This window comes from Varroa destructor, unplaced genomic scaffold (genome assembly GCF_002443255.2).
Source record: "Varroa destructor unplaced genomic scaffold, Vdes_3.0 BEIS01000005.1, whole genome shotgun sequence".
Taxonomy (NCBI): domain Eukaryota; kingdom Metazoa; phylum Arthropoda; class Arachnida; order Mesostigmata; family Varroidae; genus Varroa; species Varroa destructor.
The window spans coordinates 40043235-40066751 of record NW_019211458.1 but is presented as its reverse complement, the minus strand read 5'-3'; the positions used below and the strand labels follow the sequence as shown (position 1 = coordinate 40066751).

The 23517-nt window shown below is 40.2% G+C and overlaps 1 protein-coding gene across 1 annotated transcript; it reads left to right on the top strand.

The window, feature by feature from the left end:
• The first annotated feature begins 451 nt into the window (after window positions 1–451).
• On the top strand, window positions 452–22148 carry LOC111251133 (complement C3-like). The gene is made up of 18 exons (XM_022807442.2): window positions 452–1995; window positions 5944–6115; window positions 8390–8626; window positions 10924–11263; window positions 11601–11863; window positions 12368–12740; window positions 13846–14030; window positions 15162–15305; window positions 15494–15732; window positions 16138–16307; window positions 16990–17115; window positions 17335–17565; window positions 17765–17973; window positions 18181–18283; window positions 18743–19033; window positions 19500–19812; window positions 20000–20235; window positions 20549–22148. Exons 1-18 carry the CDS (start codon window positions 1928–1930, stop codon window positions 21937–21939), a joined length of 5091 nt encoding a protein of 1696 aa, XP_022663177.1. The 5' UTR covers window positions 452–1927; the 3' UTR covers window positions 21940–22148.
• The last annotated feature ends 1369 nt before the right edge of the window (window positions 22149–23517 follow it).

Genomic DNA, 23517 nt, shown 5'->3' with positions numbered 1-23517 from the left:
ATTTCTTTGACTGACTATTTTGCTTCTGCTGTTACAAGTGTCGGAGTAAAGCAAAAAAGCTGCAAGCAAATGTCAGCGGGGACGGAAGTGACATATGTGCGCGGTTCAGGTGAGACGTTGTCAATTTGTCAGTCCAGCAGTAGTTGCGCCGGTCTGAATTGCACCCGCAAATGCATCCCTTCTACTTTCTGCGACGAGCGCAACTGCCATATTGACAGCGATACCGACACATCTAGTAAACTCTGCCAAGACTCAATTACGTACGGTGGGCGAGCGAACAAGCGAGCGAGCGTGTCTGCCTGGAGCGCATCGCAGCGATCGCTATTGGTGGCGCTTCTGCTGCGGTGACGGTGATGGGCAAGCGGTAAAAGACGAGGGCAACACGAGGCGGAAACAAGGTAAGACCAGCGGAGCCAAGAGCAGTAGTAATGGCATCATGATCACCAACGCAGCAGCCCCTGATACGATCGGCCATCGTCAGCGTTTGTAGGTTGAGTATTTAGTAGTGACGAGGAATAGCTGCAGAAGGACAGAGAAAATCGCCTCTGCTGATAGAAGCGGCAACGATGAGCGGCAGAAGCAGCTACTAGCTCTCGTGAGCCACACGCACAAACGCTTGTCGTAAATCGTAACACTGGGTCTGGGCCACAGAACTTACGGACAGCGTCGCGGTGCGTGAAACAATAACGTACGCAACACCGGTGACCGCCATTAGCAACAACTCAAATAGCGAAGCAACATCATACATCATCATATCGCGTAAAACAACGGTAACAAGATGAATCCAACAGTGGCATAAACGAAACGCCGTCGCCGACGAAACCGATTCTGGTAAGTGACAACAAGCGACACTGCCAAAGAGTAGAAACGAAAGGAATAAAAAACCAAACCAACGAGACATATTCCGGTACGTCCTACTACGACAAGACGACGACCAATCGTGACCGTTAAAACGTCGAGAGCAGCAGGCAGGACTGCATTACTGCCGCGGGCCGGGTAAATGCACGTTGACATCGATCGTGATCTCATCGCTACGCCGAGAGCAATGTGATACGCGGTTGCAAACCATCTACTTTTACTCGTGTTCAATCGTGGCTGTTTCTTGGAGTCGTTGTCATCATCGTAATCATCATCATCATCATCAGCAGCAGCAGCAGCAGCAGCATCTTCTTTTTCGTCTTCTTTGCTGACCGCATCGATCCGCAGCGGGCTACTCGAACTCCGCCCCTCGAGGCAGCAGTCGTGGCGCGACATTGATACAACAGCAGTGGCGGCGGTAAAGCAATACACGAACACAGACCCACATCAGGTAGATCACCGAAGCTCCGAGAAGGAGAACGACGATGCTGTGATTATATCTGGAAATTTTAGTCGATTTTCCAGATAAAAAAAAATGGAAAAGAAAAATGAAAGTGTAGGTGGCACAGGCGCTCGTTGAATTGTGGGAGAGCTGTGAACTTTGGCCGCGCGGACCTAGGGTATTCGTTAATGGTATCAGCGCTGAAAATGTTTTGTTTGTGTTGGAGATATATAGACAAAAGTAACCAAATACACGAGTGAGATCGTCTGACACGAGTAAGCCGCACGTAGCTTTTTTTACGAAACCAGCTAATGCTGGCGTGACATATGCAATCGATATCAATACAGCTGTCAGCTAACAAGCCGTGTCAGGAAGGCATATAAACATTGCAGGATAGCAGGACATTGCCCTGAGAGCAGGTTAAAGGAAAAAGATCCCGCATAACGAATGACAGATTTTATGCGAAACAAGCTTGTTGACGCGATACCAGCTGCGGTGTATCAGCTCGATTTCATTTTGCAGGAGAGTAGTCATCATCATGTGTGAATAGGATATAATAGTATGAGTTCTAGGGATTTGTGAGAGACGGAAATTTTCGACGGTGAGAAACGGACAGTCGTCGACAACATGAAGCCCCGAGCCAATAGATTGTGTCTGGAGCTTGCCCTATTGCTAGCAACCATTTCAACAACATGGTAAGATATGGAAATATTGCCGTCTTCATTCTTGGCAAGCGTACTTGGAAGACTAACGAGATAATCAAGGAAGAGGAGCAACTGGATGGGCCCAGGACTATAAGAACAGCCAGCTTTTTCGCTGTTCATCTAAATAATCATGCTTCTAGCTGTTCTGTGTTAATAGTCCTTTTACTTTGGACAGTCACAGACACATAAGTAGACAAAATGGCAATTTGATATCTATACACTAAGACCCATTATTAGAAAAGACTAAAAAAGTTTAATTCCTAAGTTTAACAAAGATTATTGAATTTTAAAATTTAATGAGCTATCATCAGCAGAATCCTGCCTTGCCCTAGTAAGCTGATTCGGCCATGTCGCTAGAGTTTTCTTTTTACCTTACCGCCAAAAGTCCCTTTATATACTAAACCTTATTTCATTTGACCTGTACCGTTATTTTCCCTAGGCACGTCAAACGACATTCTGGCCATTCTGAAACATGATGAGGATATATAGCTCAGTCGTACGGCCTGCTCTTCTGTTACCGTAGATCATTCTCATGTGCCTTACATTAATAGCGTCCATGCAGGCTTCAGAGTAAATGGATCGCTTATATAGAAATCAGTAGGCGTTCCGATGTGTTTATTAACATAAAGCTTTGTTGGTTTTTAATAGACAGAATTTCACTTACTTACCACTCCTTAGAATTCATTAAGTGCTATATATATATATATTATATATTCCAAGATAATTTTAAGTTTTATTACAAAATACTGACAAAATACTACTCAAACAGTGTTTAGTCACTTCCTAATGATTATTTAGGAAAAAACTATATTTTTATTAGTTTGTATGGTTTACTTTACTACCGAAATAGTCTATTTGTCAATTGATTTGTTTCAGTAATTCTATGAGAAATACTGGAAAGCAAAAGGAAAGCCTATGGTTGCACGTGAACACCAAAAATATAGTTTTTATTAATTCAACACGGTACAGCAGGCCCACCTCTTTCATCAGACCTTAAGTTTATTGTATAAATATTCTAATAAAGATACCTTAAATTGTAGCTATGAGGGACTCCGAATCGAACATTTGAGCGTGCTTCAGACATACAGTCACCAAAATCAGAGGTTTTACAATCTCTTTCTAAGGACAATCGTATTGCACTCGCATACTCTGCAAGTTACAATTGACCGGATTTCTTAGAACTAAGGTACAAATCAGCAAGATTGGACCTTAATTCGTCACAAGGATTCACTGACATTGGGTATCAACTATTTTGAAAAAAATAATTATTCAACCCATTCATTTCGAATATACGTCTTTAAAATCGAAAATTTAGCTAATATAACTTCGATATTTCGGAGGGGTATCGCTGTCAAATTAATAAAAGCGTCTTTAAGAAGAAAAAGGTTTTTTCTTAAATCTACAAATTCGGCTCTGGTCTACAAAATATTTGCTTCTCTAAGGTCCTATTTCTTATCCATGTTAAAACACTAGCGGGCATATTTCAACAGCATAACCATAGAGTGATTACTACGGCTACTGCAAAGTACTCAGAGAAACATAAGCTCGAAGCAAGCTATTTTTAATGTTGGCATTGTCTGCAAAACGTCATGATCTATATGAGGGTAATGATCGATTTTGCGCGAGATATCTATTGCAGAGCCAGAATATTAACAAAGGGACATAACATATATAGAACTTTAACTCTAGACATGTCACTATCTTTTGCTATTCCTATTTCGATATATCATTTTCTGTATTTTGAGACCTTTTCCTGAATTGCGGCGTGCGGCAATTATAAAAGCTATCTGTTCTAGTACTCCAACTGAAATGATCGATGGAATCATAGGCTACAATTATTTCGTAGAGATATTTCGCACCAACCGCCGAAAACAACTCGCTAGATATTAAACCCAACACAAGTTCTCTAATGGGAGATGATGTCTTAACGTAATTTGTTCAGGAAAGCGTCATATATATATATCTATGAACTCATCCCAAAGCCTAAGACCGGTCGTCACTGTTTACTTGGTAATTGTTTTTACCTTGAATGTACAAAGTAGAACGGTGAGTAAGAACCAGAACTTAAATTTAACCGTTTTGCGCTGACGGCCTTGCGAACGACGACTGTGAACTGGTTGCCGCGCATGCAGGTTTTAGCGCCTGACAAAAACAAACGATAAAATCTATTCTACATTTGCTACGGAAATGAATACCACTGTTATTATCGATGCAGCTTCATGTATTCTTATGTTAAAAAGGTAATTGAAGATGTTCTATCTTGTCAATGCGGTAATCTAAATATAAAAAGAAAAACTTTTCCTGAAGGCTGACCAATATTAGATATCTGCAGGCTGTATATTCTGATCCAGCGGAGTGGTAAATACTCGTACGCGACTGACTATTCCGACAGCTTGAAGAGATTGCTCCAGTTACCTCGACATTTAACTTTAATCTTACCCACCATTTCGCTTATAAGAAATCAAAGGAACTGGCGAAAAGACAAGAGGAATAGGGCGTCTGTAAAGTAATACAAGCTGTGTATCTAAAAACGTTCTAAAGATAGGCGTCGTATTAGGTCAAAGGCAATTGAAACGTTCCTTTCGAAAAAGCTCTCTTGAAGTATATTTTGGTCCTACTTGATCCTTAAGATTCGTCAATTCTTTATAGCAGTTTTTTGGTCATAGGTTGCATTAGGCCTAGCGGCTAAACGATTCATACGCGCAAGTTCATAGCTTTTAATAGTTTTTTAGTTTAATAGATTTTTACAATGCAAATAGACACAATGTTTTTAATCTAGATTAAATATACCGAATAGCTAATACGCATAACATGATCTGGCACGATACGAGCCGCAATTGTAAAGCGTCGATCCGGACCATCAACGATGCGTCTGTTGTGGATAGTGGTCAGACCAGACAATGCGAGTACTGAAAAATGTCAGCCTTCATTATTCCTTTTCCTACGAGCTGTTCGATTTTGCTTCAAGGTGGACGAACTAGGCTTTTTGTACGTTTTCAAAAGGTGCGGTCTATAGTTCTACATCAATTCTCACAGCAATATTGTTCACGACGGCCAGCTGTGTGGCAGATATAATTCATTTTAACACGTTACTACATTTCGTCTTAGGGCTTCTCTGTAGCTGTTTGTTTCGAGATTTCCCAATATCGTGACGCCAAAACTTGCCACTATTTCCGATATTCCTAACGGATCGAATCACTGCTATTGCAGCAGTTGTTCTTCAGAAGACTGAGAAAGCCCAATCGACGCATAATAAATAGACAATTTATTTAATTTCCTTTAGAAAATAGTGGCAGTTTAATGAAATTTCAGCGAAAAAATTAAATATGCCATGATATATAGTTAATTAAACTGTTATTAACTAAGTTTATGTACACTTAATATCCTAAATGACTTACCAGTGTAAACAGTGTTCTATACAAAGAGGAGAAATCGATGAAAATGAATTTCAGCATTATTTAATATACTTCGCTAATTAAACAGAGGTAGTATCGTCCCTCATCGTATCGCCGCTAGACCGTTCACTGGGAAATAAGCTTGAATACAAGTTATCAAATCCCGTTTGATCAGCTCTCTATTTGTTGTTCCGTAACACTGAAATTGTGATGATTAATGTATCTCTCATTATCCGTACATCCAATTATACTAAGCCCATGCGCTTAGAGCTCAGTGCTCGCATATGTCTCACGGCAGAGCTGGTGGTAAATCAACACAAGCCCATACATACAAACCGAATATTTACGGAAGAACACCTATGTATGTGGTTAAATAACCTTTTTGCCATTAAGAAGCTCCGCTTTGTGTGCTAAATGTGAGGTCACGCGTAGAACTGATAAAGTTAACAATATGAACCGTTTTATTCTACTTTGAAAACAGCTAACAATATTTCGTCGTCCTTCTATTGATATGCCATTGTCCCGTTCATATCTTTGGCGCTAGGTCGTTCATTGTGCTCGCGCCTTCACTGTTCTTGGCGGGCAACGAGGAGACTATCTTGGTCATCAATCCAAAGTCGCGGACGCTCAAAGGCGAAATCGGCCTCGCCAACAATCCTCAACTAGGCACCGACCCGACCTATACGCCCCAAGTGCTGACGCTACAACCTGGAGAGGTCAGTATCTTTGGCCAATGCTAGCGGTAACAGTTTCCAAGTATTAAATGATAACCGATGTGATATTTTCCCTATAAAATGATGATTTTTAGTGTCCCACTGTGTGAAATATTTCTGTTGGATCAGTATTGAACTATTGGGAAGCGATTGCTGCAGAAACTGCGATTACAAACAACGCGAACTAGCAGTTACGTCGGCGTGAACTTGGACCGGATCAAATGTGTTAGTTGAGCTGAGGTTCATTCGTGGACAGTGGGCGGCTCTGTGCGTTGTATTCTTGTTACGTTTGGGTCTAATAGGATTTAATTGTTTAAGGTTAGGTAAACTAGCTATGCTAACTGCGCCGCTAGTGTAGTACTGAAGAACGTTTGATGTTGTTGGTATGATTCATTTAAGTATGAAATTCGAGTCTCACAATAACTTAATGCCATCAACGCTCGAGTATAAAACGCGAATCCGTTAGCGGAGAGCTAGATCATCAAGACCATAAAGCTCTACCAGAAAACACTGTGTTTTGAATGTAATATTATCTCGTACTACTTTATATGAAATGATCTAACGACGCTAGGTTTCTGGACACGTCAGCCTTTATCTTCGATAGACGATTATTTACTGTGATTGTTTAGGTCAGCGATAGCATTGGGCCAAACCACTTCATTAATCTAGACCAATTTTGCCGGTGCACTTATAATAATAGAATACAGCGAATCTCGACGGGAGTAATTTTTATCTTACAATGTTTACTATTTGAGTTACTGATAAATCTGAACGTGATCCTTCAACAGTTCTCTTTTACTAAACTTTATATAAACGCTTACATTCATCCTCACCTTCACATAATATTGTTTTATCTGTTCTCGATTATGTATCAGCGGGTTCGTAGAAAAGATATAAAAAGAATAAATCTAGCTATCTTAGAGAGCAACTTTGTACTTTTCGATTTTCCAAACAAAATACACGCATCGCAAATTGTGCATCTTCGAAGAGATCGATTCTCTCGCTGGCTTGCATCAAAGCTACTGAAGTAGCTATCGAGGTCAACTTTTGTATAGTATATCATAGCTAGCATAGAAGACCACAGCAATATTGCATACCTAAAGCCTCGTTTTCTCTGTGGTAGTCCTAAAGGAAAAACGAACCCAAATATTAACTTTGTCGCAGGATGTGTATCTTAAAAATCCTCACATAGATCATACAGCATATATATATATGTATACGCATGCTCCTAGTTTGGCCTTCTTAAACCAGCTTACCGTAAGCAGCTTCTTAAACTTGCTTAACTAGCGTCGGATCCGTTTGTCCATTTTCGTGGGGGCTCATTTTGCCATGATCTGTGTGTAGCCTACGACAAAGAGGCAGACCAAGATATTACCATATGGAGTCACTGTAGAATCGTTGAGCTCGCGTAGAACTATAATCGAAGCGCGGTCCTTCGATGCGAACGTTCAGCAGCTAGCTAAACTGTGCGGCTAAGGAAAAATTGTTTCAGGCTTGTTTATTGCAGCCGGAAATTAAAAAAAAATTTCGTAACTAATGGACAAACATTTATCCGAAAATAACAACCGTACAGATAAGCTCTGTATCTTCAAATTTTCAGTTAAATAGAAATATAGAATGTCGATGACGTCAAAGCGCTCAGACGACTGATAGCGGGGTCCAATGGTTTCGGAATTTTCCAGGCGAATTATTCATAGACAGACTGTTGAGGCGAGCTAAATCAACATGTGATAACGATGTACGACACATGGTTTATTATGTCTTTAATCAGAGCCGAACTTGGTGGTCTTTTTAATGGTTTAGAAAGTTCAACTCAACTCTATGGTTTGACTCTGGGTATAAAACACCGAAAAATTCTAGACAACGTCAAGTGCCGCAATAGCGTCATGTATTCCTATTTATAACAGCCTACATTGCGCGGTACTGTGCTTATCTAAATTTCACCACTGTAGGGTTAGTTAACTACGTCGTACGGAATCAGTCTTAGTTTACATTAAGCGGCGGGGTCATTGGATGAAACGCCATCTTGGTGATCCTTTGCCCAGCCGTTGGCACAGAGTTAATGCAAGATATTTTCAAAACAAATGCATAACCGAAATGTAATTATGAGTGCATACGTGCATAGCCAGAAGGAAGTGGTAAAAATTAATCTGAGAAATTCATTAGGGTTTTCGCCACGAATAGAGCTGCCCCAATATCGGCTTAGGCGTTCTCATTTCTTCAAAAAAGATCCGTTTAGTCATATGGGGTAATTTGGTCAACAATCTGCTTTTTCAGTTTCGAGTTGTCAAATTCAACATACACCAAAACTTCACGCCATTCATCGATCTTAAGGCAACATTCGATGGTGTATCGCAAATACGTACATTCTCGGTGTCCCAGCGCGGATTGCATATCATGGTGCAAACTGATAAACCGATCTACAGCCCCAAGGAGAAAGGGGTTCACGTACGAGTGATTACGGTTGATCAGCAGATACGACCGGCTGATAGAATCTACAGAGTACAGATCAAGGTACGTTAAAATACTCTACAGACCGTCATGTGTAGATATCTGTATGACGCTGGCTTCTTGGAGGTTTTTACGTAGAATGCAAATGGGATTTTAAATATTTGGAGTTTATCTGGCTGAAAATTTACAGTGGTACACGTTGGAAAAAATATTATCAGCTGAATAGATATTATTATCAACGGAGTCTGTATGTATAGTGCGTACTTGTCAACTTCTATTGATTGCTTTAAGAGCGGTATAGTTTCTGTGTGTGCTGTTTTTCTAGCAATCATTTGATATTTCTTTGTGTTTCAAATGAGTTAAGCTTATCTCTTATGGCTGAGGATTTCCAGTGAAGTTCGCCATTAAACGCCAAAGCAACTCTGCATAAGTTTTTGCACTTGCATTATGCTCAACTGCTACAGAAAGAACGGTAGGAAATTGACTCAAACTAGCTTGTTGAAAGAAGATTGATAATGACTAGTTGTATGAACCTTAAAACTTGCCTGACCTAACACCAATCTAATTATATATAAATCCGCAGCCTACAAACACTGGATGAATCGAAACAAAAAAAAACCTTAAAAAAATAATTTGAAGGTCCATGAAGAATTCGTTTTCTTCCATAATCATGCAGCCAAAAATGTATGAATTTTTGCTTGGCGTACCCGCTAAATGTAGTCGTTTTGTTTGGCCATTATTTGCTACGATTCTTCTTAACCATCTCAAGTTTCTTAAGGAGGGAATGCTGAATAGACAAGGCCTTGTTGCAGCGCCAGTTTTACTCAATGTTAAAGTTCTAGAGTTCTATATAGAGTGCAGGAAGCAAGCCATCGTAGAAATGGCATTGTGTAGATGGTAGAATAGGTGTTTTGGTAATAGTAATATGGCTTTTGCTGATGAAAAAAAAAGCTTAAAATTGATACTTAATTTTCCCAAATTCCATATCTACCCATCAAGTTTTAGAGTACCTAATCCACTTTGGTGCTAACAGGCTAGCTCGTAGTCAGTTAATAGTCGCCACGCTATCTGACGGAGGAAATACAGATTTCATAAAATGTAATGATGTCATATAGCGTAATGGGATCCGTCAAACTGCAATAGGTGTGTATGTTATTTTTAAAGACACGTATTTGTCATCTCTTGTTATTTGCTTGGGGAGGTTAGGGGGTCTAGTTGTGACCTCATTGACGCGAACGATCCGTCAAGCCAGCAGTGCTATGCCTATAAGTAGTTCAGTTTTGTCTAGCGTATGATTATTGACAGTGCGGTTGTTATGCCATCTTAACTGTGGGACTTTACGGAAATCTGAAGGGAGCTCTGTGTCAATAACGTATGCCACTACGTGAAGTCACATATTACACTTTATTGTTGTACTATCTAAATGCTTACGGAGCACTGAAAAAGATGAATTTATGTTCAATAATGATGATCTGATGAAAATTTTTTACTATTTGCATTGTTTTATATTGACTGAGAAGTTTGAAGTCCACTATACGGACAGTGGATTCTTACAAGAATGACTTTTTCCAACTTATTATAGCTTCTGGGGCCGAAGCGCGTGGTACTAGTTTCAGAATTGGTCTCTTTGCTAGTGGGTAGTATAATAGGACCAATTAACAGTCCTTTAAAACTCTCACAATTGACATAAGGTTTACGGAGTTTCAATATAAAATAAAATGTGCAGCCAGCCAGTCATTCATGATAAATCAATCGGATCCCAAATGAAAAAAATAGCAAAGTTTCCAGAAAATAGCGTACAGACCTGCTAAACTTCTATGGATCACTCGTTTGCTCAGTCGCGCGTCCGACTGCTCGAATGGTGGATCTGTAACCAAGTGTGTAAATAAACAGAAGAACATGTATCTATTACTCGCATGAATGTTTCTCAAAAATAATATTACTAGATTTGTACGAGTATCTAACGATACTTGTTGGAAATTTAACTTGAGACTAAGTGTGAGAGATAAGATGCGACAATCTTATCATGCCACTATATTGGTCCAAGCGTTCCGAGACGGTGTAACTATGTTCCTCGTTTCGTTTGTCTATTAAAATGAAGATAGTCTGGTATACCGAAACACCTCGTGCAAATTAAGTTACTATCGGGGCAAAAAGGCCAAAAACCTAACAAACCTCCAGCGTATTGTAGTGGTAGTTCCAAACCGAAAAGAGGCAAGTAATATAGTAGAATTTGTATTTTGAAACATTGCTCTTAAAATTTACATTACAAATTTACCTTAATACATTAAGTGGATTAATGCTAGTCACTAGTGGGTGGTAAACGCTTGATTCGTACCCAAAGCAGCAATCCTTTGCAGAACCCGGAGAATCGTCTGATGATGTCAAAGGACCTCCACAATGCGACCCTATCCATGTTCCATCTTAACTATCAATTTCCTGAGGACCCAGATTTGGGTGAATGGAAGGTTGTCGTACTCTACGGTAACGATCTACGCCAAAAACTGGAACAGAAATTCGAGTTACAAGAATATGTTTTGCCGACTTTCCGGGTCGACATCGATATAACCGACACATTGGTTCCCTCAATGAACTCAACGTCTGCAAAAATAACAGCTACGCACGTCTACGGAAAACCGGTTCAGGGTCAAGTGTTTGTCAAGGAATTTATAGAAACTGTTATAGGAAATCCCACGCATTGTAAGTTTTTTTTTTCTTGCTAGAAACTCTTATTGACATTTGGCATAGTGAGAGAATAGACGTCCATCCTAACAATATTGCTTGCCCCGAGCTGGCGTATTGGCGCTGGAAGATTAAGTTTGGAAGGAAAATTAAGTCGAATAAACAATTCTACCTGTCGTAGAAAAAGGGCTTTTTGCGTAATGTTTTTGTGTACCCGGAAAACTCATCCGCAAAGAAGGCCAAACATGTCAAATCAAAAAGTATCTTATATCGTCATTGTTTCTTCTGCATCATTTCTTCTGTTGGCTAATTGGAGACCTATAAGAGAATAACTTTCGTGTCCATGTTCGTGCAGATGGGTCTCTTAACTGGACGAAGCTGAACGAGGATGGTGAAGCTGTATTCAACATTGATCTCACCAAGTATAAAAGTAAAAATGTTTGGCGAGCAGTGATAAATGAGAAACGACTATTGTTACAAGCCGATGTGTATGAGCTAACTTCCGGCAAAACTGTCACAGTCAAAAGTGATCGAGCAGTCTTCGAACGGTCGTTTTATAAGGTGTCGATGGCGGAAATGCAAAAGTCAATTCGTCCTGGTTACCCGGCGCTTATCACGGTGAGTCATTGGCTTTCAGTCATTTCCGAGACTTCATATCCGGTCTTCTTCACTTTATAGAAAAATCCAGTCATATCCTAATAAGATGTTTGATTAGCGCTCGCTCTTCAATCCAAATCTGTTTTTTCCTATTTTTTTTTTTAGACTACTACCAAAGTCGATATACTAATGATTCTCTATAAGGGACAAAAACCATTTTGAATTCATGGGATCAAGGACTGCCACTAACGTAACTGTTATCAAATAGTATATTTGATGTATACAATAATCAACATGATATCATTATGTTGCATTTAGCTTTTGAAGTTAAGCTCCATGCTTTTAATGTATATTTTCATGAATTACTACTTCCACATCCATTGAAAGGTCATCCGTTGTAGGGGGCCATTGCATTACACCAGGATTGTAGCTATTTCTATGCATAGGCATCTGCATTTTTGTTTGCTTCACTTTATTGAAGTGGATAATCGACTCTATCAATCACATCGTTATCTGAAATCGCAGATACGTGTACGATATCCCAATGGAGGTTTTGCCAAAGACGTTCCAGTGCGTATCAGAGCATACAACGATGACGAAAGACCGATCGCAGGTGCACCACGTAGGCCTGAACACACGGATGCGTACGGCAGGGCCAGCTTCATTGTTCCCACCGAGCCTTCGTATACACAAATTCGTGTCGACTTTGAAATAGGCCAACATAAAAGGTCGATGCCAGCTCACTATACGTTTCGGGCTCACAAAGAAAGACAGTACATTGCTCTTAAGAAAGTTCCCCCGGAAATGCAATTCGAGGTTGGCACCTCGTTTCCGGTTGAAGTGCATTTCAAACCGGAAAATGCGTTTAGTGGAGCGATCGTTGCAATTATCGCCGCCGGTATGTACGTTTTTTTTACTCGCTATTGCTATTATTTCATGTGCCTTAGTAGTTAGGAAAGGTTCAGAAGAATCGCACCTTTAGACAGCTGAATAACCTCAAGAACTTAGCGGTAGCGGGGGGTTACTATGGCTAGCACAGAGGGTTAACTGCAATAACACGCCGCAATGAAGCACCAAGAATGGTGGCTTGCAAACAGAGATATTGCATTAAGATGAGACAAGAGTTCCAACGATTTCGGTTTCGATTAAGGCCGAGTAGGCCAACTCTGCTCCTAACTTTAAATTGTATTCGCTACAGTACCGAGTGGCCTTACACAGCGTCTATGATATATATATATATATATATATATATATATATATATATATATATATATGCAGTGTGGATCATGTCCGAAAAAATCATGAGTAAGTAAATAAGTGCTGATGGGCATGGGTGGAGTCGGACGATGTTGCATTAAACACGCGTAGTGTTATTACAAATATATATATATATATAATAACACCCGATATTATTATACTTTGGGGTGTCTGGGCTTAATCGCACCCGCTTGATAGTCTTCGTTTGTTTGCTTCTCATCAAAATGAAAAAATATATCTAACGATATGAATGATAATATCAACCTTTAAATATAGTAACTCAACTATATCTAGACTATTTAGGTGGGCTAGGTAGCAGTGACACGTTGGCTGGACTTAAAAGGTAGAACTATTATCATTCACTACACGGGACACTGCATCTAATGCACATTAGACCCCGGATCTCAAGATTCTTCCGAATAAATATCACGAAATAGCCTTAACCTGTTTGGTATCTATATATGAAGGAAAAAAGAGGCACTGTACACTAAATAAATATAAATCAATAAATCTTAGATTTTAGAAAAAAAAAAAAAAACTTTCGAGGCATTTAAAAATATTGCTCCGTTTAGCTTTATACTAATTTGTGAACTGACTTTATATTCAGTTTATGTCAGCATCTGTGCCAGCAGGACCTCCCCTGTTATTAATGTGAATTAACGACAGAGGAGGTGCTATTTTCTATGCAACGCTCCTTAGCATCTAAATGATTCTTTTTCTTCCACATGTGACCGTGGTAAATGCAGGCAGGGTGTTACAGGTGGAAAATATGCCCAAAAATGGGTCCCGAGGTGTCGTTAACTTTTTGATCACACCAGAAATGTCGCCGTTAGCCCGTGTTGTTGCTGTTGGCTATATGGAACGAAGAAATGTTTCTATAGACAGTTATATTATGTCGATAAAGCCACATTGTCGACACGCCGAATTTGAAGTGAGTGTGTTATATATATATATATATATACATTTATGTACAGGCTACGGCACCATAATTTTGATTATTTCTTATAAAAACAGATATTTGAAGGAAACTTTTTTATATGCCAAAGTTGTTATTCCTCGCAGTCAGGATAATATTAAAAAAATAACATAATAAAATATAAAACACTGTGCTGACTCCACACTAAGTGGTAATTTTTAAGCTATTTCTTCTTTATTTGAGTTTTCGGTTTGCTTTGTCAAAGTTTTAGTCTTGGAATCTTTCAGGAGCCACATGAAGAGCGGCAATAATGTAAACTGTGAATTTCTGTTCGAAAAAAATCACTGTTTTTTTGTAATCTTCATGACGATTTGTCGAGTGCACCCCCGAAACACTGGTTGGCAGCTTTCTATTTCCTCTCAAAGTCGAAAAATGACGCAGTGTTAACGACTATGATGAGCTCGTTTATTTGGCATAAAAACAATTTTGCCCGTAAATGAATACCAGTTACGATAAACAACAGTTCGCCAATTTAGGTGTTATACCCTGCATATGTAATTATTCCATCTCGGTAGAATGAACGCATGACTTAGGTTAGGTGACTTAGGTTAGGTAAATAACACTATGTCTCGCTCCTCGTTTTCTTTTTTCTTAGAAACCACAGCTAAGATAGTTTCAGATCACTAGCGAATTGAAGTAAGTTCAAGTCATTGGGAAAAATTAGGCTATATGGATAAATATTGCTAAAGACCAAAGAGTTCTCAATTTTGCCGTATAACAATGACATTTAACTATTCAGAAGCGTTCAAAAACACGACAGTTATAGACACAAGTAACTTGCTTACACATAAGTGCATACAATGGGGTGATATTTATTATTTTTAAGCGGCTATATGGGACGCTCACTATTCTAAGCAAAGAAGTCTGATCCCTATATTTTATACACTCGCGTCAGTTTTCAATAAAACCTAAAAAAACGTCAGCGTACTTAATGATGTATATTTCCGGAACCAATGTCCTCTTACTTAAAAATGGCTTATCTCGATAACAAAATGTGATTCAGTTGATTTCGGTAATTAGGACTTGTGTTACTGAACGTTGGTTGCAATAAATCCCGGAAAATGAAAAACTGTCTTCTTTTTTTAGCTTGACTGTAGTTTCCAGCCAACCCCTGGAGGGCATGGTACTGTTAAAGTGTTCGATGCAGAGCTGGGTACCACTGTCGGCCTTTCCATCGTCGATCAAGCGGTTTACGCTCTAAAAAATCGTCCCCCCCTGACTAAAAAGCAAGTAAGTGCAAAATCGCTACGTGGGTTTTTTCCTTTTTTCCACTGGGCAAAAAGTCATTTCTGCCTATTTTTATGGGAAAACAAAGGAGATGCCTTTTGCTACTAGTAATCGTGAGCAAAAACAGAGCACAGCAAAAAAAGTGTTTCATTGCTCACCATGCTGTTTTTATTTATTGTTCCATCACGAAGATATTCGACAGGTTCATGGAAGCTGACAGAGGCTGCTCAGACGGAGGTGGAGCTGATGTGGAGGAGTCAGCGGGTTCTGCCGGCTTAGTACTAATCACTGATCGTGTTATGACCAAAAGCTGTCAGGATTCGAAGGAAAAAAGGCGATCTAGACGGTCTGCCCTTTTGAAAGAGAGGTCAAATGACGAATTCGCTTTAAAGTGTTGTGAACTCGCTTACAGCAAGTATCACAGCTCTAGGCACGTACAAAAACGTTTTCCTTCTATTACTGAAAGAGTAGATTGGTGTTGTTACATAGCCACTTTCAATGCAGTCTACTGAGAAGCACATTAGTGAGTGACAGTTGAATTGAAAAGACCGTCTCTTAACTAACAAAGGAATATGAGTTAGTCGCATTAGAAGAACATTGCATAATTTAACCAATTAACACATCGTATTTAGAAACATGTATACCAACTCATAGTCATTGCCGCGTTAAGCTACCTTCATGTCCGCAGGCTTTTCAAGCACCTGACCAAAACCACAAATCTATATTTATCTATCTATCTATCTATCTAATCTGATTATTTCTGCGGTAAATGAAAACAGAAATACGAAATCGTGCAAGCAATAACACCCACACGTCACTTTTTGCGTCTGGATAGGTCTTGTGAGGAACGAAGCGAATCGCTGATTCACGAGTTTGATGGTCAACGTCTACGTGAAGTATGTCAGCAGCATTTTCTTCAATGTTGCCATAAACCATTGGTAGGATCTCATACTGGCCATATCCGTCCCTTCTCGATTTTCACTAGGCAGAAACTCGATGGTCGGCGTAAGTACGAAGCTTAAATAGCAAACATTGCTTTCTAGAGGTTCATGCAAAGAAACGATTTTGCACCGTGAAAATCATCAACGTTTCAATTAGTAATACTATTTCATATTTGTACTGGAATATTTGTATCTGGAAAAGGGTGATTTTGTGAATCAAATGAATATGTCCAGCGTTCGAGGCTTCTTGGTCGTTTTCTTCATGTGTGTATTCTACATATATGGATCACTGTAATAAGGTGGATCCAAGGACTAATAAAACTCCGCTACGTGAGTGATGCATGGAAAGTACTCTATATCTACCATTATTTTATACATGCGAGACTGGCTAATTATTTTTTTTGTAGATCTCAACTAATGTACTCGGGTGACGATGAGACGCTTATATCCTCTAGAATAATAACACATACCCATTAGGTTGAAATGAAGCTGGAAATAGGATGTGATAATCGATGTTTATTCACAAGATTGTGCCAGCTGTTACAGGTTTGCCCCGGTCTGCTAGGTCGTATCACTTTATAAGGGGCAATTTTGAGACCATTGTTTTGGGCTGTTGTCGGCTTGTGCCGAATCCGTCTACTGGGTCATGGTAGAACTTTTTTCTAGCGGACATGTTTTATGCGCAGACTTACGAATGCAAACTTGGTTTGATACGCTTGAAATGTAATTCCTTTTATTGCCCGTAGAACGTATTGGAGGCGTTTTACCTGACCCGCAGGATTTCATCGAGGAAGAAGAGGAGCCTGTTCCTGAACAGCACATCCGCAAGGATTTCCGAGAGTCGCTCCTGTTTCAGAATATAGAAATTACAGGTAACTTTATAGCTACATTAGAAATGGGCTACTTTCACCGAGAATGACTAGTGTTTTGTCGTCATACTTGTTAACATGTGTGCGAACAATATATATACATCTAAGGTTATGGTAAAAAGCGATAATTATTTTTAGTGAATAATTATATATGATCCGATTATGACACAGTACTTTGAAATTAATGAGTTGTCGTTCTATTCGTATCTGTGTAAATTTCAGAGAACCATTCAATTAGTAAAGTTGATCTCACGCTTCCACACAGTATCACAACATGGTCGTTGGAGACTATATCTGTAAACCCTCGTGGCGGAGTTTGCGCCAAGGACCCAATCGAAATAACTGCCCTTAAAGAGTTCTTTATCCAACTGGATCTGCCGTACAAGGTTATCCGGAATGAACACGTACAGATCAAGGTCACACTTTACAACTATAGGGATGTGCCAGTTAGTGGTGAGTTTGTGTGTTAGTCTAACTTACACGGTTGTTCCATTTCGTACGCGCAAAAAAGCTTTAAGAGGGATCGTGAAGGTATGGTATAATGGCCGCAGAAAGACATGTACAAAATAAATGTGACGTTTTCTCATCTGAAATTTAGTTTCGACACTAAAATGTACAGGTCTGAGAATAATCATTTCTATGCCTATGGTAGGAAACCTATATATATATGGAGTGGAAGGTGTTTGTACCGAAGCAGCCCCGGGCCAGCGTTCGGAGAAGAAATCGTTTAGGATTCAGCCCTACTCGTCGTACAAAATTGCATATCCTGTTTTTCCCACTCACAATGGCACTCACGAGATTAGGGTGGAAGCACTTACTCTTTATGATTCGGACGCCATCGTCAAGAAGCTTTATGTTGTGGTAAGCGTTGGCCAGCTAACTATTAGCAATTCAAATATATACTATTCGAAAATTTTGCAGTGCAGTCCAGTGTTAGCATTTTCAGCATGACACATTGCTACCTCAATTAATGATTTTTACCTACAGCAATACTGCTGAAGTGATGTTTAATAAATCTTTCCCTTGAAGCTAAAATGCAAAGATGTGGTTTACTAACGTTAATTTCAGCCTGAAGGTCGTGAAGTGAGAAAATCGTATTCGGTGGCGTTGGATCCTATGAACAGTCAACGTAGAAAAGCCCGAAGTATCACATGTGGACCGAGTTGTGAATGTGAGTCATCCTATTGTTATAATCGGGTCATATTTAACACAACTTAATAATTGACTTGAAATGCACATAAGACCTTCTATGGCAGGACGAGGCCTGTCCGTATGTGTAACTGTGACACTGACAACGGGGGCAAACCGCATAACGCAGGACACACAAAATTTTCTCCACTTAGTAAGAATAGCTTCGACCCTTCAGCGTGTGCTGTTCTCAAACGTCCAAGTTAAGGTGAACTTAATTCAATAGGATCTTCCTCTATCTTCTTAGCGCCGATCAATACTGGAAAGACGGAATCGAATTTTTCGATTGGAAAGAACTATTAGATTACAGTTTTTAGTATGAATCGACAGTAGATCGGCATTTGGCGTTATCGTTTAGAATATTATATCGTTTTATATGATGTTGTACTATAAATTTTCCTTTTAGACATTGCTTTACTTAATCCTTACTATTATCCTCCAGCTAAAATTGACGCGTCGCAGCGGAACCAGACGATCGTCATTGACACATCGCTTCCCGACGATGTTGTCGACGGAACGGACTACGCTACGCTTCGAGTCATCGGCGAAAAGATGGGTCCCGCAATTGTCACCGCTCTTGACGACATTGAATCAATGCTAACTCTACCCAAAGGCTGTGGTGAACAGAACATGATGCGGCTTGCGCCCCTTGTATTCGTTACCGAGTTCCGGAAGGCGATCCAGCAGCTTGACGTCCCTACAGAAAAACGCGCGAAGGACCACATCATGATGGGTATGCACCGCACGCCTAACGCGCACGTTATTGTTGTTAATCCATGTATATATTGCGAACAAGTAATTATAACAGAAGCAAAAATACTCCGCTTATATACAGCAGCCTAGTTACAAAGTCGCTACTATATCCGCGATGGTACAGCGATATTTCTTCGCCTTATACTGCTTTTTTCACGACAAGTTTCTCTACGCATACGCCTGAACTTGAAGTGGCTACGAGGCCTGATTGCATTCGCTACGCGCTGTGTTTAGTATATAGAGTCGTCCATCAATACGATACAGTATCGACATGAAATAAAAGTTGCTTCCATCCACGATCAGAGATCACCCACGTGATAAAGTCACATAGTCTAGTTTTTTTAGCTAATACGCAGGAAATACTCTAATCGATGTGTCTGATGATGTAAGAACATGGCGATCCTCATGCTGCAACATTGTTCTTTTCTATATTCACACATTTTCAGCGTACAACCGACAACTGGGTTTCCGGAAGCCTAACGGTTCGTTCAGCGCTTTTCGAAATCGAGGCTCAAGTGTATGGCTTACGGCATTTGTTGCCAAGGTATTTTGTCGAGCGTCTCCCTTTTTTACCGATTCGGAGACGTTCCGGGAGGCTTCTGCAGATGCTGTGGATTGGCTATTGACTAAGCAAGGACGTGAAGGCTCGTTTGAGGAAACCAAACCCATCCTCCACAAGAGTCTGCTCGGTGGGGTAAAAGGTCGAAAAGCGTTGACAGCTTTTGTCACGCTTGCTTTAGATGAATGCCGACATAATATGTAAGTTCTTCTTTACGATTTCATCAATTATTTTCAACTCTAGTCCTGAGCACGCACTTCGTTTTGCGCTATCGATTTAAAGATTCAAAAGAGTGAGCTGCTCTCTATACGGAGATAAAACATTGGCGTGGGGTAATAAATTGAGTTTACTAGAAGTATTTAATATTGTGTTTCATTGCATTTGTAGACGTTCGGAAAATCACCAGAAATGGAGAAGCGTTCTTGATCAGGCTAAATTATATCTTATGCGTACATTGGATCAGACTCACGAGGGCTATACGGCTGCGTTAATGGCATACGCTCTCTCAGACACGAATGTATCATCTCAAGCAATGACAAATCTACGCAATCATTTAATTCTGAACCAAGAGATCAACACTTTCAGTATCGCAACAAATGATAACGCTCCGTCAACGATTGAAGGTAACTAAGTGCATATGATAAACCTATCTTAAGGAAATTCTGCTTTGATATAAATGACTATATGAAGACACGGCTCATAAATAAAATAAATCGATATTGAAACTACAAAGAGATATGTACATCAGTCACGTTGACAAAGACCTTCTAAATCTTCCGTTTACATAAAATGCTATAGTAGGTGGAAGCTAACTGAACGCATTGATTCGTTCAAAAAAAAAGAGCCCCTATCCATGCAGCGGAGGACCACTTGAAAATTATGCACATATATTTCGATCAACCCCAGTAAATCCGTGTGATCCTAAATATTTTCCAGGCAATGGGTATGCTTTGTTGGCTGCCACGAAAACTCAGCGAAACGATATGAGTTTGCCCCTGTCGAACTGGCTAATAACCCAACAGGGTGCCACCGGCGGGTTCCAATCAACTCAGGACACTGTCGTCGCTCTTCAGGCACTTTCGGAGTATTTTTCCAAGAACCGCGAATCCAAGATAGACCTGTCTGTCCTTATCTCACATGGGAAACACTTTAAGCGGGATCTGCGCGTTGCAGAGGATTCGGCAATGACTCTGCAAACGATGACTACGAACGACCTCGGAGACAAAATGTACGTCCATGCAACGGGCAGTGGTACTGGCCTGTTGTCTGTTCTCATCAAGTACAACACGATTCTTCCACTCGCAGAGCGGTGCATTTTTAATGTGACCATAAACGCGACGATCGAGGAGGCAAGTGATATGGACTCGGACCCATACATGGAATCACAAATCATCGATTCCGCAAGAACCCAGGCACTCCAAAAGGTAGATGAGCTTTTAGAGAGATATAAGAAGACCCGTCGTCGGCGCTCAATTCGGCCCGATCAGCTGGTCTATCGTCTCGATGTTTGCGCATATGTTCTTGGTGATGAACCAAGTGGAATGAGCGTAATTGAAGTTGACATGATTACGGGTTACGCGCCGATAAAGGGCGATTTAGTGTTACTTCAACAGCGTCTGAAAATTGACCGCTTTGAAATTCTTCCCGATCGAGTGAACCTTTACATAACTGAATTTCCCGTAGGGAAGAAGCTCTGTTACGATTTCCGGGTGGTCCAGGAGTTCACGGTTAGTAACGCCCAGCCAGCGACCGTTAGCGTGTACGACTACTACACAAAGGGGGGTAACTGCCCAACGTTCTATGAACTTCGTAGTTTCAAGAAAGTGCTCGTAGAGTGCGCTAGTCAAAACAGTGGGTCAAGGCTGGATAAGATGTGTACGTGTATTCAGAATTCGTGTCCTTCAAGAGAGCCGTTCCGGCCAAAAGTTAAAGAGCAGATCCAAACGATCGAACCTGGACGAGAGATTGTTTTGGGGTATATTTGCAACCATGATCTTGCGTTCGTGGGCACTGTCCGCAGTTGCTCTGCTTTCCATCGGACAATCTATTGCCAGGTAATGGTCAGTAATCTAATGTATTCAAAAAGCCCCGAAGCTGGTGATATAGTGACATTCGCAGTTCACGAATACTGTAAAAAGGTGATGATTGAAGGAGATCAGCATCTGTTTCTGACTAATGCTAACCTGCCACATAAAGAAGGTGGAGTTCTCCACAGAAACCATACGCTCAGTTCGAAGTCGATCATCTACAGGCTAAATGGCGCAATTGATGCTAATATTGTCGCTAGTTTTGATTACGTAGCTAAAAATATGCGTTGTCCTGATTGAATGTACAACTGATTTTTGTTCATTTACCATAGGATATATATATACGAGTGTATAGATATGTATAGATAAAATGCCACTATTTGCAGATTGGGGCATTGTTTAACGTGCCTCAGGTGGTAATTTGCCCATCTCTGTTGTGAATCTACAAAGCTACGAATATATATATATATACTTAATAATTTTTAATAAAGTTACTATATGTAGAATGACGGCAGTGTTTTTGACTTTTGCCACATAGAATTGTCGTCGTTCTCAATCCTTATTACTTCGGTAGGATTAGAAACAAAGGAAGCGAATTCAAAGAACAGTAAGGCAAATGTAATTTGTCGTCGTTCGTGTCATGCCAATAAATTTCACCGCATGTTTGGTCTATCAAACAGATACCAGCTCGTCCAATGGCCTTTCTCTTTTCAGACCTTACCCAACTAACGGGTTCTGTCTATGACGACAAAACAATTTTGCCCAACTGTAGTTGCCCCGTGAACACGCATACTCAAGCAGATTGTAGCGTTCAAGACAGCACAAGTAGTTTTTCATGCAAAAAGACAATTTAAAACCTAAAAGCCTCCTCTATTGTTACGCGGTCCCAGTTCAGTTAAAACGTCCGTAAAAAGATGACTGAGTTTTTTTTGTCTTTGTTATAATTCTATTGACAAATATGCCAGTACAAAGGCACCCCCAGATTAGCCCTTTCTGTACGTTGCTCTAGTATACAAATGTTATTTTCGGCACGTGCGCATTGTATAGGTAAGTTCCCTGCATCAATCGGTGATGAATTAATAGCAAAACGTTTACAACTATCGTTGGTTACTCCTAAGAGTATAATATACATTAATAGTAATAAAGATTTTCACAGATTAATTAGTACACATCAAAAAAGCACTGTTTGCTAACTTTTTAAACAGAGGAAATAACGTTCAACGAGTCTCTCTGAAGTAAATTACATCTTATTTAAATGTCAACATAGTCTCAGACTTGACTCTATTTTGACCGGTGGCAGATGACACGATTACGTTTCTGCAAGTAGCTATAACTACATGCACAGTGGCATGTAATAGCCGAAATGAGCTTGAAACAATTCCGTTCGATACTCAAGATTCTCCACAATACCCTCTGAATGCAGTTCATGTAACTACAAAATAGTCGATTGGTAGGGTGGAAGACACAATAGAGAAATGTCAGTTTTTGAGAATGAATGAAGAATGTGCATATAGAAATAAATCTGTGCGATCGTTCCGGGTCCGAGGGCGTCCGACATACAAAACGCGTGAACGTAATGATGAGAAATTGATTTCCCGAGTGACGCTTGCCACCGCAGACGGGGACTGCCTGCACAACATCGGTGTCGCAATCGAGCCTGGGCCCAAAACTTATTCCTGCAGTTGGATCGGATGGATATGCGCCTATCAGCTTTTGCAGGCCCGTCTACCCTAATAAATCCCCCCAACCTCGCACCCCAGATTTGTTGTCCTCGTTTAGGTGATTTGAGCCTGGCTCAGCCTCTTAATTCCGCGAGTCGATTACGGAGGAATAAGGACGAGAGCAAATGAGGACTACCAAATTCAAAAATCGAACGAA